The 17,182-nt window shown below is 46.1% G+C and overlaps 1 protein-coding gene across 3 annotated transcripts in view; it reads right to left on the bottom strand.

The window, feature by feature from the left end:
- The window catches only part of CUNH11orf49 (chromosome unknown C11orf49 homolog), a 190,635-nt gene that overhangs the window by 11,153 nt on the left and 162,300 nt on the right, over nucleotides 1-17,182 (bottom strand). For all 3 annotated transcript variants that reach the window (XM_029208691.1, XM_029208690.1, XM_029208692.1), the window contains one exon: nucleotides 11,539-11,623. In XM_029208691.1, coding sequence (XP_029064524.1) covers nucleotides 11,539-11,623 — 85 coding nt within the window. The remainder of the gene's footprint in view (nucleotides 1-11,538; nucleotides 11,624-17,182) is intronic.

The raw sequence follows: 17,182 nt of genomic DNA, 5'->3' as shown, positions 1-17,182 counted from the left end.
GATATTCAAGCAGAATACTTCCCGAAAGTATGAAAGAGCTCCTTCTAGCCCTGAGAGAGTGTCATCCCAAGGGTGGACAGAACTAACAGCTTCTCCTGTTAATGCGGGTTCTGCTGGGGGGAAAGTTTGCTGTTCAGAGGACCATCGCTGCAGAAAAGTCTGAAAGACTTACAGAAAGGTGCTTTTAGAAACACCATATGCTGCACTGTCCATCTCCAGACTGATGCTCTGACCCATAAAAGTTCTGGGCATCTGGCATTGGAGTCTTGGCAGAACTGTGGGAAAAGGCAGGCAGGGGGCTACAGGTCTGTCTTTGCCTTTGGTGACAGGGCCAACCCCAGGCTGTAGGCCCTACAACCCACCGACAGCTGCTCCACCCTGAACTCAAACTTGTCACCAGCCCCCGAGGGCTCAAGAGGAGTTTCTTGAAGACAGGTCATCCACGTGTGCTGTTTTCCAGTTGACGGCAGTTGGCTCAAAATCCCTTCCTGCCAGAGGCCTCCTGCTAGCCTGCCAGCTGCGTCTGACACCTGCAGGAGACAGGCCGCCCCTGCTTTGAAGTGGAGCCAGCAGGAAGCTGCTGCCAACGAGAGTCTGTGCAAATCCACTGGATCGTGGAGGAATCCCTGCCGGCCAGGCCTCAGGGCTAGAGAGAGGAACTCTGGGGGAGAAGTAAAGGCACTCTAGTTCAGGTTGGCTCTGAGCAGAACCATGTGAAGGGTGGAGTCCAGGGCAGCGACTGGAATGGAGAAAGAGCACTTGGCAGGGTCTGAGCTACTCCCAAGGGGGCCGGCCGTGCTCTCACTCCCATGCTGACTTCCAACAGCTGGGATGGGCTGGCTGGCTGGAGTTAAGTGGGTGCCAAGGAAGCAACAGCTTTCCGTCCGAACCTACTGACTTACCAGCTTCCTATTCCCCCTTAAGGGTCAGTATCTCTGGTCTAGTGGCATGAGCTGTACCTGTTTTTGTGTGTGTGTGTGCAGTTCTGGGTTAGCAGCCCTGGGATCAAATCCCAGCTCTAGAACCGACTGGCCAAGTTACCTTTTCTTGGGCGAGTTATGTTTTCTCCTGGAGTTTCAGTTTCCTCATCTGTAAAGAGGGGATAATTATAGTTCCTCTTTCACGGGATTCTTGTGAAGACTCGACATGGTGATATACTGTGCCTATTGTATTATTATATACGAGTAATCACTCAAAATAAGTGTTAGCGGCTACCAATAAGTGTTCTAGCTGGTTTCAGGTGATGGAAGGGCTCAAAATAGCAAATAAAAATATAGCCCAGAGGAAGTAGGTGCTGCCAGCACCCGGCAGGGCAGAGGCTCTCAGGCGGAAGCTAGCTATCCTGTTTCAAGTCCACTTTTGGGGGAAGCCAGGCCAAAGCCAGGGCCAGGAAGAACGCTTCCATGACTGCACTTCCTTTGGGAGGTCACATGAGCAGCGTCTTTCATGGGTGCAGCTGAAGCGTGTCTCCGAGTCTGTCTGGGATCCCGGGACACCTCTGTGGACTATGTCTTAAAGTCAGGGCCATGAGTGAGGATGAAACTACACTCTGGCCACCTTCTCCAGGTGTTGTCAAGGTTTCCTGTGACACTTCCTCAGGGTTGCCCCTCTTCTGGACTGTGTCGGAGGCGCCCTTGTGCCTCACAAGCTGCCTCCAAGTTCAGGCCCTCAAAGCCGCATGGGGTGTCCAGGTCATGGCTCTCCCTGGGCTCTGGCCTGCATCTCCAGGGGGTCCCAATCCCACCTGCCCTGTGGTGCCTGAGAAGCTGGATCCAGAGAGTGTGGGAAGCAGCAACAACTACAGCAACACGGTATTCGTTAAGGCCTTACTTGGTCAGCGCCATACATCTGTCATTGCATTTTCTTCTCACGTTAATCCTATGAGGTGAGATGGGTGGATATCTTTACCGAGAACATGGAGGTTCAGAAACCTGACCAGGGTCTCAAGGCAGAAGCAAAAGAGCTGTAATTCAAACACAGGCCCCTCTGACGCTAACCACAGTTCCCAGGCCACTGCAGCTGCTTCCAGTAAGAAGTGGCAATAACACCTCCTGCCGGTGGCGCTGTCCCTCCTCCCACCCTTGGTGTAGAGCCGTGGCTCCCAGGAGGGCTGGAGGCTTAGGCCCGGATACTGCTTCTTCCCTGCAGACACCGTGAAGGCCCCGCTTGGCCACTTCAGCTCCATTATCCTGGTCTCTCCCAAGAAGCTTTACAGACGGTGGGGGTGGGGGAATGTTCCATGATCTTAGGATAAAAACCCAAATCCAGTGCATGGTCTGTGAGGCCCTCTCTTCTCCCAGTCCCCAAACTCCTCAAACTCCAGGCCCACTGACTCCCCAGTTCCCCTGGGTCCTCACTGGAGAAAGAGGGGCTTCTTTCCAGGCTGCTTACTTTCCCTAGACGGCCTTTCCCTCTCCCTGCTCGCTCCCTAAATCCTACCCACGTTTTTCACTTTATTTTTTACTTTTTTGGCTGCATTGGGTCTTTGTTGCTGTGCCCGGGCTTTCTCTAGTTGCGGTGAGTGGGGGCTACTCTTCGTTGTGGTGCGTGGGCTTCTCATTGCGGTGGCTTCTCTTGTTGTGGAGCAGGGGCTCTAGGCATGTGGGCTCAGTAGTTGTGGCTCGCGGGCTCTAGAGTGCAGGCTCAGTAGTTGTGGTGCACAGGCTTAGTTGCTCTGCGGCATGTGGGATCTTCCCGGACCAGGGCTCGAACCTGTGTCCCCTGCATTGGCAGGAGGACTCTTAACCACTGCGCCACCAGGGAAGTCCCCTTTTCACTTTAAATAAAATATTTAAAACGTCAGAAAAATTACACAGACTAACATAACAAACATTTGTATCCCCACTAGCTAACTTCAACAAAACTTCACATTTTGCCACCCCTGCTTCAATGTTTAAAAGCTTTGTAAAATATTACACATATAGATTAAAACACCTGGACACCTGGACACCCTCCCTCATCCCCTTCCTCTACCTTCCTCCTCAGAGATCGTCACTGGGGCTTGAGGGCTTAGCATTCATTCATTTAAACTTGGGCTTGGCATCCCTCCCATGTTTCCATACTATATTAACTCACACAAATGTCTACATTGTTAAAATATTATATAACTTTGTTTTGCTTGTTCTCAGACTCTATGCATCATTTGGTAACTTGACATTTTGAGATTTATCAGTGCTGACGCATATATATCTCCCTGCATTCACTTTAGCTGCTCTATAGATTTCCACAGAATGGAGATAGCACACTTTGTCCTTTCTACTGCATAGGGACGGGCAGAGGGTTCCATCGGTAGTGATTACAAATAATGCTGTATGTCTCCTTATAACCAGGCACACGTCTTGAACTTTTTAAGATGTGCCCAAATTGCTTCAAAGTGATTATACCAATTTACGCTACCACTAGCAGTTTAGGAGAGTTCCCACTGTCCCACATTCTCACCAATACTTGTATTATCTCACTTTAAAATTTTTGCCAATTTGATGACTGTGAAGTGGTATCTCAATTTAATTGGCATTTCCTTGATACCAGTGAGTTTGGCCATGAAGATATGCCCAAAGGTTTATTGATTGTTAGGGTTATCTCTTCTATATGTTATCTGTTTGTATCTTTGGACTGTTTTTCTACTGAGGTTCTTCATCTTTTTCTTATTGATTTGTAGGAGTTCTTCATAAGCAATTCTTTTTTTTTTAATAGCTTTTAACTCTTTTTTTAAAAAAATATTTATTTAATTAATTTATTTATTTGGCTGCACCAGGTCTTAGTTCCTGCACGCAGGATCTTCATTGCCGCGTGCAGGATCTTCGTTGCGGCACGCGGGATCTTTTTAGTTGTGGTGTGCAGGATCTTTAGTTGTGGCATGTGGGATCTAGTTCTCTGACCAGGGATCAAACCCAGGCCCCCTGCATTGGGAGCGCGGAGGCTTAGCCACTGGACCACCAGGGAAGTCCCCCATAAACCATTCTTGAGACTAAGAAACTCTGCAGACGAATCTGTTGTTAGTTACATATGTAATAAATATCTTCTAGTCACTGGCTTGTCTTTCAACTTTGTTTACAGCATCTTTTGTTGAATAGACAATTTTAATCTTAATTCTCCGGTAGTCCTGCGGGTTAGGGTTCAACACTTGCATCGCTGTGGCTAGGGTTCACTTTGCCATCAGGGAATTCGTGCTTCCTAGCAGATACTTCCCCTTCCTCTAGAATGTCAGCTCCACGAGGGCAGGGGCTTGGTTTTGTTCACTGCTCTGTCCTCAGCACCTGGAAGAGTGCCTGGCACAGAACAGGCACTCTCCATGAACACTGGCTGAATGATTGAATAAGTGAATGCAATTCTGCTTGTGGTCAGTTTATCAACCTTGTCCACTGGGCTTGGGCTTTAAGAACTTTTATCTTGTTTAAGAATTTTTTTAACTACCTGGTGGCCATAAAAATATTTTCTCCTAATCTCTTTTAAGAGTATTACAGTTTTGCATTTTACACTTAGGTCTGTAATCTGTGTGAAATTGACTTCTGAATATGGCCTGAAGTAGGGATCTAATTTTATTTTATCCTATGTGGATAAACTGTCGACTGAAAAAAACATGCACAACGTGAGAGTTTTGAGTTAAGTTTTATTTGGGGCAAAATGAGGACTACGGCCTGGGAGACAGCATATCAGATAGCTCTGAGAAACTGCTCTGGAGAGGTAGGGGGGAAGGTCGGTATATATTTGATTTTGGTGAAGGACACGTACATGCAATCCAGCACACATTTTTGCAGAGGGCTGTCGCTAGTCTTGTGAAGTTTACTGCTGGTCACGAGGAGCAGGTGTCTCCATTAATGATTTTAATGCCTTTTCAGGTATGAGGAGATGCAAGAATTGGGCTCGTAAAATCTTCCCTTGAAAATACCTAACTATCTGGGACTTCCCTGGCAGTCCAGTGGTTAAGACTCTGCACTTCCACTGCAGGGGGCATGGGTTTGATCCCTGGTTGGGGAAGATCCCGTGTGCAGCGTGGCCAAAAAAAAAAAAAAAAAAATCTAACTATCTGAAGGCCTGTTCTGCCATTTTTCCCCAGAGCACAGAGCGCTTCATTCCTGATCTCCACTCTGAATCCCACTCAGGGTGTGTTGAAGGTCAGCGGCTGTAGTGGCTTAATCCTTGTAGAGGCAGATGGCAAGTCCCAAATTTTTAGTTGGCATTATGATGGCCTTATAATCAGTCCTAGTAGTTGATAGGGCAAATTCATCTCTTATTAATCCTTCAGGTCTCAGATTCAACATCTCTGTTTTATGGACAAGTTTTTCATGATTCCCCAGGTTAGGCTGGGTATCCTGTGTATATGTTCCTATAGCACTTAGCTCTTCGTTTATTTAATGTCTGCTGCTCTGTCAGTTTGTAAGTTCTTCCAGGGCTGGAGCAACATTGTCATAGCCCCTCCACAAGCACGACTGGCAATATAACAGGCACTCAATAAATATTTGGTAAATGAAAGAATGGGGAGGGAAAGGATAGTCTGTTTAGGTGAAAGACCTTTGGGGCAACAGTGACACTGTCAGATGGCAGGTCAGATCTGGGGAGGAGATCTATGCAGGATGATATTGCAGAGGAGAGGCATAAAGAAAGCATCAAGAGAGCATAAAGCTGTATCTTCAGGGCATGGCATGAGGTCTGGCAGAGAGTAGATGCTCAGTAAACATTTGAAAAATGAATATAGGAATGAAGTATCACTCGCCACTTACTAATTATAATTATATTCTTTAAAAATAGGTAAGGGAGGGATTTTCCTGGTAGTCCAGTGGTTAAGAATCCATCTTGCAATGCAGGGGACGCTGGTTTGATCCCTGGTCGGGGAATGAAGATCCCACATGCCATGGGGCAGCTGAGCCCATGGGCCACAACTAGCAAGCCCACGCACCACAACTAGAGAAAAGCCTGAGTACTGCAACAAAGAGCTCGCATGCTAGAACGAAAGATCCTGCGTGCCGCAACTAAGGCCTGATGCAGCCTAAATAAATAAATAAATAAATAAATAAATAATAGGTAAGGGAATTCCCTGGCGGTCCAGTGGTTAGGACTCTGCTCTCACTGCCAAGGGCACAGGTTCAATCCCTGTTCGGGGAACTAAGATCCCACAAGCCACGCAGTGTGGCCAAAAAAACAAAACAAAACAAACAAAAAAAGGCTTTGTGACAGGTATTTTACATGCATTATCTCATTAAATCCTAAAAACACTCTATGAGGCAGGTGCTATTATATTTCCATTTTAAAGATGAAGAAATTGAGGCTCAGAGGAGTTGCTCAAGGTCACAAGCCTATGAGAGAAGGAAGTGAGATTTGAACCCAGGGCTGTCTGGCTCCAGCACCTGAGTCCTACACCATTAGGCCATTCAACCTTTGTGATACAGGGACCAGCTGAAAAATGACTCTCTTAAATGGAGGTGACTTGTTAGGTCTAAAACTAGATTCCTTAGAGGAGTTTATGTGCTTTTGAAGCACTAAATGTATTCAGCATATAACCATGATAAAAGAGCTTTTCCTGTTAAACATATATTACTCACTAGGAAATCTGGCTTTCACTGAGGGACAAGTGAGTTAGTGTTTCAGATGACAAGAGTGAGAAGGAAAAGCAACTCCTTTTAATGCAATCAATTCTAAAATGCCAGAAAGAGATTGGCATGCAATGCTCTAAAGTGGTTCTCAAAGTGTGGTCCCAGACCATGAGCATCACCTAAGAACCTATAAGGAATATGGATTCTTGAGCCCCACCTCAGACCCACTGAACTCTGAGCATGGGGCTGGGCCATTGCGGTTCAGTAAGTCCTGCAGGTGATTCTGATTCACACTCAAGTTGGAGAACCACTGCTTTAAATCTTCACCCTTGGAGGGAAGCTTCCCACCCCTGTGTCATTTGGGCCTTGAATGGGTTACAGGTGTGATGGTCCCCCCGGCCCAGGAGGGAGGAGACACAGGCAGTCCTGTCTTTACCCTACTTTTTGTTATATATTATTTTCTGAACTTTGTGAAGGGAAAAAAGGCCAGAAACCACTGCCTTAGGGAACCCAGGAACTTCTCACTTATTTAATTTTTTAATTGAAGTATAGTTCATTTACAGTGTTGTGCTAATTTCTGCTGTACAGCAAAGTGACTGTTATACACATATATACATTCTTTTTTAATATTTTTTTCCACTATGGTTTATCCCAGGAGGTTGGATATAGTTCCCTGCACTATACAGTAGGACCTCGTTACTTACCTATTCTAAATGTAATAGTTTGGGACTTCCCTGGTGGGTCAGTGGTTAAGAATCTGCCTGCCAATGCAGGGGACATGGGTTCGATCCCTGGTCCGGGAAGATCCCACATGCCACAGAGCAACCAAGCTCGTGTGCCACAACTACTGAGCCCACATGCCGCAACTACTGAAGGCTGTGCACTCTAGGGCCCACGTGCCACAACTACTGAGCCCGTGTGCTGCAACTACTGAAGCCTGTGCGCCTAGAGCCCGTGTTCTGCAACAAGAGAAGCCACCGGAATGAGAAGCCCACGCACCGCAATGAAGAGTAGCCCCGGGGCTTCCCTGGTGGCGGAATGGTTGAGAGTCCGCCTACCGATGCAGGGGACGTGGGTTCGTGCCCCGGTCTGGGAAGATCCCACATGCCACGGAGCGGCTGGGCCCGTGAGCCATGGCCGCTGAGCCTGCGCGTCCGGAGCCTGTGCTCCGCAACGGGAGAGGCCACAACGTTGAGACGCCCGCGTACCGCAAAAAAAAAAAAAAAAAAAGAGTAGCCCCGGCTCGCGGCAACTAGAGAAAGCCCAATGCAGAAAGCCCAAAGCCAATGAAGACCCAATGCAGCCAAAAAAATAAATAAAACCAACCAAACAAATAAATAAATGTGATAGTTTGCATCTACTAACCCCAATCTCCCAGTCCATCCCTCTCCCTCCCCCACTCCCTCTTGGCAACCACCAATCTGCTCTCTATGTCTGACTTCTCACTTATTTAAAAAAATCTGGTAATAACAATAATACTAACATTATTTTAACAGCAGAAATGATTATTTATTGGATTATATAATGTGCTAAGCAATTTACATATAATTTTTTGTTGAAATCTTACAACCGCCCTGAGTTAGATATTATTATTAGCCCCATTTTGCAGATAGGGGAACAGGGCTTGTAGAAGTTAAGAGAGATCCTCAAGGTCATCCAGTTAATAGAGCACAGGTGGTGTGTACACCCAGGTCTTTCTAACCCTATGATGCCTGTGCTCTTAAAGGTCAAGGTTAATACCACTGCTTCTAACATTGCTCTGTGCCAGGCATTATTTTAAGCACATTATATGCTTCTTCAATTATTCCTGCTTTACAAATGAGGAAACTGAGGCTCAAAGAAATTAAATAACTTTCCCAAGGGCACAAGCTGGTAAATTGTGGAACCAGGGTTTGAACTCAAGAATTCTGGCTCTAGTTGAATGTTCTTAACCGTCAGGAAAGCCTCCCAGTCCTTGGAGGATGGAGACAGAGATGCTATGGTGACCACTTAGGGATAAAATTACCTAACGACTCCCACTGCTGCAGGAGTGTGTACGGTGGAGGGGATCTCTGGCTGGGCGCTGTCATGGAGTCTATTTGCTCTTTGCTCTCCTGTTTCCGGCTCACACCTGCCGCTCCGGGGCCTGGCCACGGTGCTGGCCGCACATAAGTCAGGCGCATGTGGAGCTGCTCTGCCGCTGAACAGGCTCTGGCGTACAGCTGCCTGTGGATTACATCCTTTTACGCGCACAGCATCAGAGACTGGAGCCTCCTCCTGCGGCCTGTCCCCAGACCTCAGGGCCATGGATACAGTGAGACCAGCAGTGAGACAGGAGAGGGCAGTGCCTCTTCCAGCTAGACTAACTGCCTTGGAGGCCTAACCACCCCCATTTGCAGCTCTGGTCAGAAGCGTGGGTTTGCGTGTGAGGGAGTTGGGATCCTGACCTTCAGGACAAGATGAGAATAGCTTAAACAATCAGAGGGCACTTTCTGGGGTGTATGCAATTTTTCCACACACACACACACACACACCAGCTGGAGTGGAGTGAGGAAAGCAGGGCACTGGGGAGGCGGGGTTGACACAAAAGCCTGAGTCCCGAGTTCATCTCTAATTTTGTAGCCAGTATCCTGAGGCTCACCTGGGGCCCTTCTGTTGTTGATACCGGCATCCCCATCATCCCCTCACATTCCCTGCTATTGACATGGACTGGTTACCTTGCTTCCTCTTCCTCAAATGGAAAGGTCTGAAGTTTCTATTGAACAGTAGGCCTCTTCAGGAGGAGGTAAGCTTCTGACACAGCTAGGGGAATGCCACTCCAGAAGCCCCTTGGTATCAGTAACTGTACGAATCTGTGGATCTTAGAGGGTTCTATTCCTTCTAGTCTAATCTTGCCATGCTTACACACATCAGATTGTTTGGAAGGGTCTGGGAGATGGGTGGGGCAAATGCAAAAACGGGGCTGGTGGGGTTGAAAATCATACAGAAGGCTCACCCTCACACTCACCCGCTACCTTTCAGGAGTGGGACAGGAGGACGGAGGCTGCTGTGCAGTGACAGAAACCAAGGTGACGTGACACAAAGTGGTGGCAGGCCGTGATCGGTACCCAAGGGATCCACTTCTAAATCAAATGGCAAGCTCCTTGAGGGGCAGGAACTATATCTTATTCATCACTGTACCCCTAATATGCAGAATAGATCCTGGCACAAAACTGGCACTCAAGAAATATTTGATGAGAGGAAGTACTGAGACTTGCTACAATGTGGATGGACCTTGAAAACATAAGGCTAAGTGAAAGAAACCAGTCACAAAGGACCACCATATATCATATGATCCCATTTATTTATTTTATTTTATTTTATTTTGTATGTTTGCTTGTTTTGCGGTACGGGGGCCTCTCACTGTTGTGGCCTCTCCTGTTACGGAGCACAGGCTCCAGATGCGCAGGCTTAGCGGCCATGGCTCACGGGCCCGGCCGCTCCGCAACATGTGGGATATTCCCGGACCGGGGCACGAACCTGCGTCCCCTACATCGGCAGGCGGACCCTCAACCACTGCACCACCAGGGAAACCCGATCCCATTTATTTTAAATGTCTAGAATAGGCAAATATATAGAGACAGAGTGTGGTTGTCTAGAGCTAGGGAGGATGGGGGGATTGGGGAGTAATGGCTAAGAGGTGCTGGATTTCTTGGTGGGGTAGTTAAAATGCTCTAAAATTGACTGTGGTGATGGATGTGAATATACAGTTGACGCTTGAACAACCTGGGTTTCAACTACACAGGTCCACTTATATGTGGACTTTTTTTCAATAGCAAATACGCAATCTGCGGTTGGTTGAACCCGCAGGTGCTGAACCCACGGATGCAGAGCCATGTATATGGAGGTACTGTGTATATGGAGAGCTGACTGTAAGTTATACTTGGATTTTCCACTGCACAGAGGGTCGGTGCCCCTAAGCCCCTCCCTGTTCACTAGTCAACTCTACTCTGTAAATATACTTGACTAATTGATTTAGGGAAGCCGGGCATTTAAAAAATTATTATTTAGATTTTACCTTTTTAGAGCAGTGTTAGGTTCACAGTGAAATTGAGGGGAAGGTGCAGGGATTTCCCATATACCTCCTGCCTCCACACGTGCTCAGCCTCCCCCAGATCAACATCCCCCACCAATGGTACCTTTGTTACAATCATTGAACCTACATTGAGACATTATCACCCAAACTCCACAGTTTAGATTTACGATTCACTCTTGGTGTTGTACATTCTATGGATCTGGACAAATGTCTAATGACACGTATCTGTCATGTATGATATAATACAGAGTATTTTCCTAAAAATCTTCTGCTCTGGCATTTTTCAGAAAACAAGATTTTTGCTATACTTCCATTTGCTGCCTTAGCTCAGGTTTTCAGTTAAATAAGTAAAAGTTAACTGAGGCATAGCCCAACTACCTCATTTGGTTAAAAAATGTGAATGACAGTGAAACCAAACACAGAAATTAGAGGGTTCTAACGATTTCTACCAAGTCTTCCTGGTTCTGGACTAATCTTGAAAACCTTCTTTTAGCATAAGTAATACAATTTATCCCTCCCTCAATTGGGCTTTATCACCTTCATGTTTTCCAGTCTCGAACTTCAACCCCCTTTATCACAAGTCGCTGTCAAACTTGCCCCATATTTTCTCAGAATTTCCTCTAGGGATATTTCTTTGTGTACGTGCCTGTGTGTGTGTGTGTGTGTGTGTGTGTGTGTGTGTTTGCCTCTTCATCTCACCACCTCCCAACTCTATCTGCAGACCATAAAACTCCCCGCAGAAACCACCAAAGATCATTTGGCTTCCTTTTGGAAATGCAGAAAGTATTATGTTTTTGGGCAAATCCCAAATAGACCCCTCTCCAAATGCCAGTTTTTTCCCTATCAGTTTCATTCTCCCCTAATGGTATGTTTGTTTGTATACAGTTCAGGTTTCTCTCAGAAGCCTGGGCCAAAGAGGGGGCTGAGTTGACTTCAAAAGCCCAGGAGACATACCTGGCTGCTTTCTGAGTGAGCTCCAGCGGGAAATCCGGGCACAGTAATTGCAGCAAGCAGTGGTATTCCCTCATGGTCAGCAAATCTGGAATGGAAATGGATAGGAACATATTAGGTCTCTGCATGTGAAGTCACTGCTGTCTTTTTGATCATTTCATGGGTTTCAGACCTACTCTCAGTAGATCTGCTCTTTTAAAGGTGAGTCAGTGTTAAGGCTGCATTAGCCACTAACCCTCCAAGGGTGAGATTTTAAGATCAGTATTTCTACAAAGTTTTTCCTGGATGGGAGGCACCCAGCTACAACACTGTGGCCAAAGGAGCTTCACTGGTTTGAAAGATGGTCGGGTAAGAAGGGGGAATTAGAGGGGTACGTTCATTAGCCTTCTTATGTATGAAAATCCACAAGAATGAGTCATTTCAGAGCTGGCTAAGTTTGCTGAAGTTCTCTGGCATGGTAACATTCACCACAACGTGCCCAAAGACCACCCACAGAATATCTGCAAGCAGTATTAAGGCAAATGCAGTCTTGCAATGTGTGGAGGAGAAGAATACAGCATAGCAACCCACAGACCTTCTTACTCTGTCATCCAGTACTGTGCAGGCTGGCTCCTTTTGGATGGCTGCACACAAATCTGGTCATCCTATTCTAGGAAGCCAAGACCAAGGTCCAAGATACACAATCTAGGCAACCAAGTGACTCCTGATATACAGAAGCAGCGCTTTGGGAGAGATGAGCCAGGATGAGGCTCTGTGGCCCAGTAGAAAACCCAGAGAGGTAAATCTCAGGGGGGTTTACAGAATGCCAAGGGAGAGGAAATACACTGATGTTGAAAAGTTGTTTTGTTACTGCATGTCCCAAAGCCAAGAGATTTTAGATCAGTCAGGCAGCTGCAATCCACAAGTATTCCAAATACCAAAGCATTTCAAACATGGAACGACGTGCTGATGGTAAAGCAAGATCAAGCAACCCAGAAGCCCTCCTAACTGGGATCATGAGTGAGAGAAGGGAATCCAGAGGGCATGGCCACATTTGGGGAATGAAGATGATGATCACAGGCACTGGGTTTCTTTGGACCTAAGTTAGCTCAAGCCACAGGAATCCAGATCTCCTGTCCCTGATAGTTTGGTTGATGCGTTTCCAAGATAAAAAACCCCAAATCCCCAGGGACAGGCCTGGGTTCCTACTACTTTTTCATCAAGGCTCAATTCAAGGTGGGGGCATAGAGTTAGACTAACCACACTGCCAAAGTCAGGGACACCAAAGCGACAGACTCAGCGTCAATGTAGGTCAAAGGATCAAGATGGCTTTTGCGGCCTTCGTCTTAGCCACAATGGGGTGTGCACTTTCCTCTCCTCACTCGCCTGACCTAGGGCACAGCCTAGTAGGAGGTTTTGTTCTTCAAGGGAAGGAGTAATAGCCACTTGTGGGCTCGCAGACTTGGGGTGAGGGACAGGAAAGACGAAAGGGAGAAAAGCCACTGAATCTAATATGTTCCCACTTTATTCTCACTTCAAAACACCCTGTATAGAGAGAAGTGAGTTCTGGCAGGAACTAAATAAAGGAAAGTTCTATCTTTGAATCATTAATGCTTTTTTTCCTTTCTTTCTTAAAATTAATTAATTAATCTATTTATTTTGGCTGCACCCAGTCTTAGCTGCAGCACGCGGGATCTTCATTGTGGCATGTGGAATCTTTAGTTGCAGCACGTGGCGTCATGAGGGCTTCTTAGTTGTGGCATGCATGCGGGATCTTAGTTCCCTGACCACGGATTGAACCCAGGCCCCCTGCATTGGGAGCTTGGAGTCTTACCTACTGGACCACCAGGGAGTTCCCATTAATGCTTTTCTAGGCTAAGATTTGGTGGATGGATCTGATACCATTCTTGGGGGGGCGGTCAAAGTATTTCACAGTTATTCATATTTATCCCCCAAATTATCTACAAGATATCCTCAGGAAGACAAACAGGGTAAAGGAAAATGAGAAGCCGAGAGAGTTGTATGACCCCCTCATTCAATCAAGAAAGACAGTGCTGGAAATCGATCTCAGCCTCCTGGTTTCCAGGCCCTCAGCTCTCTTTTAGGTTCTTGATGATATTCTAACTCATGTGCTTCAAATACTTGCTTCCTGAGCATAGAAGAATGATTTACAAAAATAATTTTGTACTTCTCCAATGCAACAACAGCTCTTGGAAATACTAAATACATCAGAAAAACAGAATACATCCTGTTCACCACGTCTGGAACTTGACTATCCCCAATGTAAAGTGAGGAAGATAGTCAGATAAAGAGATGAAGGGGAAGTGCAGGCAGATAAACAACTTTGGCCAGTTTAATTGTGGAAGACAGCAGTTCTATTAAAGTAGAAGTAGGATAATATCAAGGCCAGATAATTTCAAGGGAGAGGCATCTGCCACTTGGAGACGCTCCTGGGTTGTACAGAGGGTATTTGGGAGAATGGTGAGCACTAAGTGTTGTTCCAAAATCAGAACACTGATGAACAAATGGGAGCTGTCCTCCTCCTGTCCCCCTGGCTTGGGTGCAAATCTTGGCTCTGCAATTTCCCAGGTATGCAACCTTGGGCAAATTGCTCAATCTCTCTAAATCTCAGTTTCTCATCCGTAAAATGGGAATGATGACACCTACCTTTCAGGGTTGAAGTCAGGATCAGAAAAGATGATGTCTATAAAGTACTCAGCAGAATGTCTAGAACACAGTAACACCAAACAACAGGAGCTATTTGGTTTTGTTTTTAAATCCTGGGGGCAAAGGCAGGAGAGGAGGAAGGTGCTTCTTGCTGAGTGTAAATGCTTAAACCCCTTTAAAGTTTTTCTGCCTTGAAAATTCAGTCAGATTGCTTGAGCCGAACCTGTTTTTGAATACTCTTCTGCATTCATTTAATGCCTCCTCCGTTCCCAACAAGCCAGCGGTCTCCCCAGCTCCAGAGGCTCACCCTCAGGCATTGGTTAACTGTAAATGCTCCTGCCTATTTGGGGTCCTTTGTCTCTAAGAGCTCTCCAAGATCTCAAAGATCTGCCTTCCAGGCAGCCCTTGGTGCTTCAGGAATAACAGTAGTGAGACTGACTAGTCACTGTGCTCTGTGCTCAGGCTTTGAATTAGCTCACTTAACCTTCACAACAACCTCAAAAAGTAGACTCTAGCATTCCCAGCCACATTTCACAGATGAGGGCGTGAAGGCAGAGAGATGAAATCATCTGGTGAGGAGAGAAGGGTCCAGAGCCTGGGGGACAGGAAGGGGACTTGGCTTCCCAGAGCAAGATCCTAGGCTGGGGTCTAAGGGCTGGATGGGCTTAATTAACGATAATAATACTAACAGTTAACATTTACTGAGCACTTACTATGGGCCAGACACTGATCTTCCAAGGGTTTTACCTGTGCCGTCTCATTTTATCTAATCTTCACTGTGGTTATCCCCATTTCACAGACACAAAAACTCAGATCATGCTTAACTGCTGGAACTGGAATTCAAACTCTGGCAGTCTGGCTCCAAAGTTTACCCATCCAAAGTTTACCCAACTAACATTTTCCGCACCTTGATCTTATCAGCCGTAATGTGTGAAGGCTTAGTAGCTTGTTCTCCTCCCCAAACAAACTGCAGGAACTAAATAGCTCCAGGTGAACTGGATCAAGGAGACAATTCAAGTGAATTGGGATTTTTTCATGTAAGAAATTAAGTCTGAAAGGTTCTAATTACTGTCAACAGGAAAGACTGCAGCTCCAGCACCACAGCCTTTGCTGAGCCGGAGGCCATGGGAAGGTGGGGGATGAGCACACCTGTGCTGGTGGCTACATAGCCATTTCTCATCCCCGCCCACCTGCCGGTGCTCTCCATCCTGGCAGGCGCAGGGAAGGTAAGCGGTGTGTACCAACAGATGCCTTCTCTAAAGGAATCCCCCCACAATTAGGAAAGCTTCAGCCAGCAGGTCCTGAAAGTTCAAAGGCAAAGACATAAGACGACTTTGGTATAAGATCAAGATCAGAACACTCCCCACAAATTGGTGCTACTCTTTTTGTGGGTGGTCAGAGCTGTTACATTTTCTTATTCTAAGCCGTGTAATAGTCCCATTGACTGTGTGGCTCTGGACCAGAGGTTTCTACACCCTCAGTCCTATCATCTCAGGAGGCAGCACAGTATAGCATTGTGGCCCATAGCATGGACTTTAGAGTTAGACTGCCTGGGTCCAAGTCCAAGCCTTAACACTGCTTTCAAATCACTGACCTTTAAGTGCTCTATGCCTCAGTTTCCCCATCTATAAAGTGGGTATAATGGTGGTACCAACATCATTCAGTTGTTGTGAGCTAATGTTAAGAACTAAGAATAGGGCTCCCCTGGTGGTGCAGTGGTTGAGAGTCCGCCTGCCGATGCAGGGGACACGGGTTCGTGTCCCGGTTTGGGAAGATCCCGTGTACCGCAAAAAAAAAAAAAAAAAAAAGAACTAAGAATAATAGCCCATCATAAGTGCTCTGTTAGTATTTGCTGTTATTATTTTAGAAATAAAGAAACTAGGGTTTCTTTAAGGTTAATTACTTTTTCAAGGAGACAGAACTAGTAAGAGGAGGGAGGACTGAGATTCAGACATATGCCTGTCTAGCTCCAAAGGTCCTGCAAGTTCTACTCTAGCAGGTGTGATCTGGCTGGTTAGTGGGGGACTTGACTTCTGATGATAGGATTGTTTATGCCAGGTGATTGACAAACTTTACATCTAAGTTAAAGACTTATTGGGTTGACCAAAAAGTTCGTTTGGGATTTTCTGTAACATTTTACGGAAAAACCCGAACGAACTTTTTGGCCAACCCAGTATCTAAGTTAAACATACAGATACCCTCCAGTTGGGCAGGGCAGTTGTGTTAGTGCAGAGCGCAGACTATGTAATCAGATGACCTGGCTTCAAAACCTGGCCTCCACTACTTACCACCAGTATGACTTGGACAAGTTAGACAATTTTTCTGAACCTTGGTTTCCTCTTAGAAATGTGACTAATCACAGTACCTACCTAATGTGATTGTTGTAAAAATCAAATGAGGTAATTTGTATAGAAGGAACTTTTCTGAAAAATTAGCAAAATGCTCAATAAATGGGAGAATTATTTAATAACTATTAACTGGTTAAAACTTGAAGTCCTGAAATTAAGGCATCTTTGGCCTTAACGAAAGCCCTCAGCACAAGGCCTGGCATACAGTAGTAAATACCTGTTGAAGGAATGATTGAATGAAAACATGCACCGCACAGTGACCCAGATGAAAATTCGGAGGGATGAGTTTCTGGTCACCGTGTGAACACAGAGATGGGGGATGGCGTCAGGAGGCATGACTGTAAGTTCAGGGCAGTGTGAGGAGGTGCCGGGAGCTGTAAAGTGCTGAAAATGGAAAACGTCCTGGTTGGTAGGTAGCACAGTTCTCAGTGAACTCAATACATTATGGAAGGCGTAACTACATTCCATGGCCTTGCTGACTCCCAGCACTTTCTTATCAAGTGCTCAGTCCAATCAACTCGAGTATTTACTTTCATTGGAATAGATCACCAATTTTACCATGAAAATCAGAAGCCGCCTAGGGTTTACTTCTTAGTGATTCACTTTACTACTGTTACAACTCTAGCTGGAGTTTTGAATACTGGAGTTTTCAA

The sequence above is a fragment of the Monodon monoceros genome, unplaced genomic scaffold (assembly GCF_005190385.1).
Source record: "Monodon monoceros isolate NGI ecotype Baffin Bay Population unplaced genomic scaffold, NGI_Narwhal_1 Super_Scaffold_7, whole genome shotgun sequence".
NCBI lineage: Eukaryota > Metazoa > Chordata > Mammalia > Artiodactyla > Monodontidae > Monodon > Monodon monoceros.
This window is presented reverse-complemented; position numbering and strand designations above follow the sequence as displayed.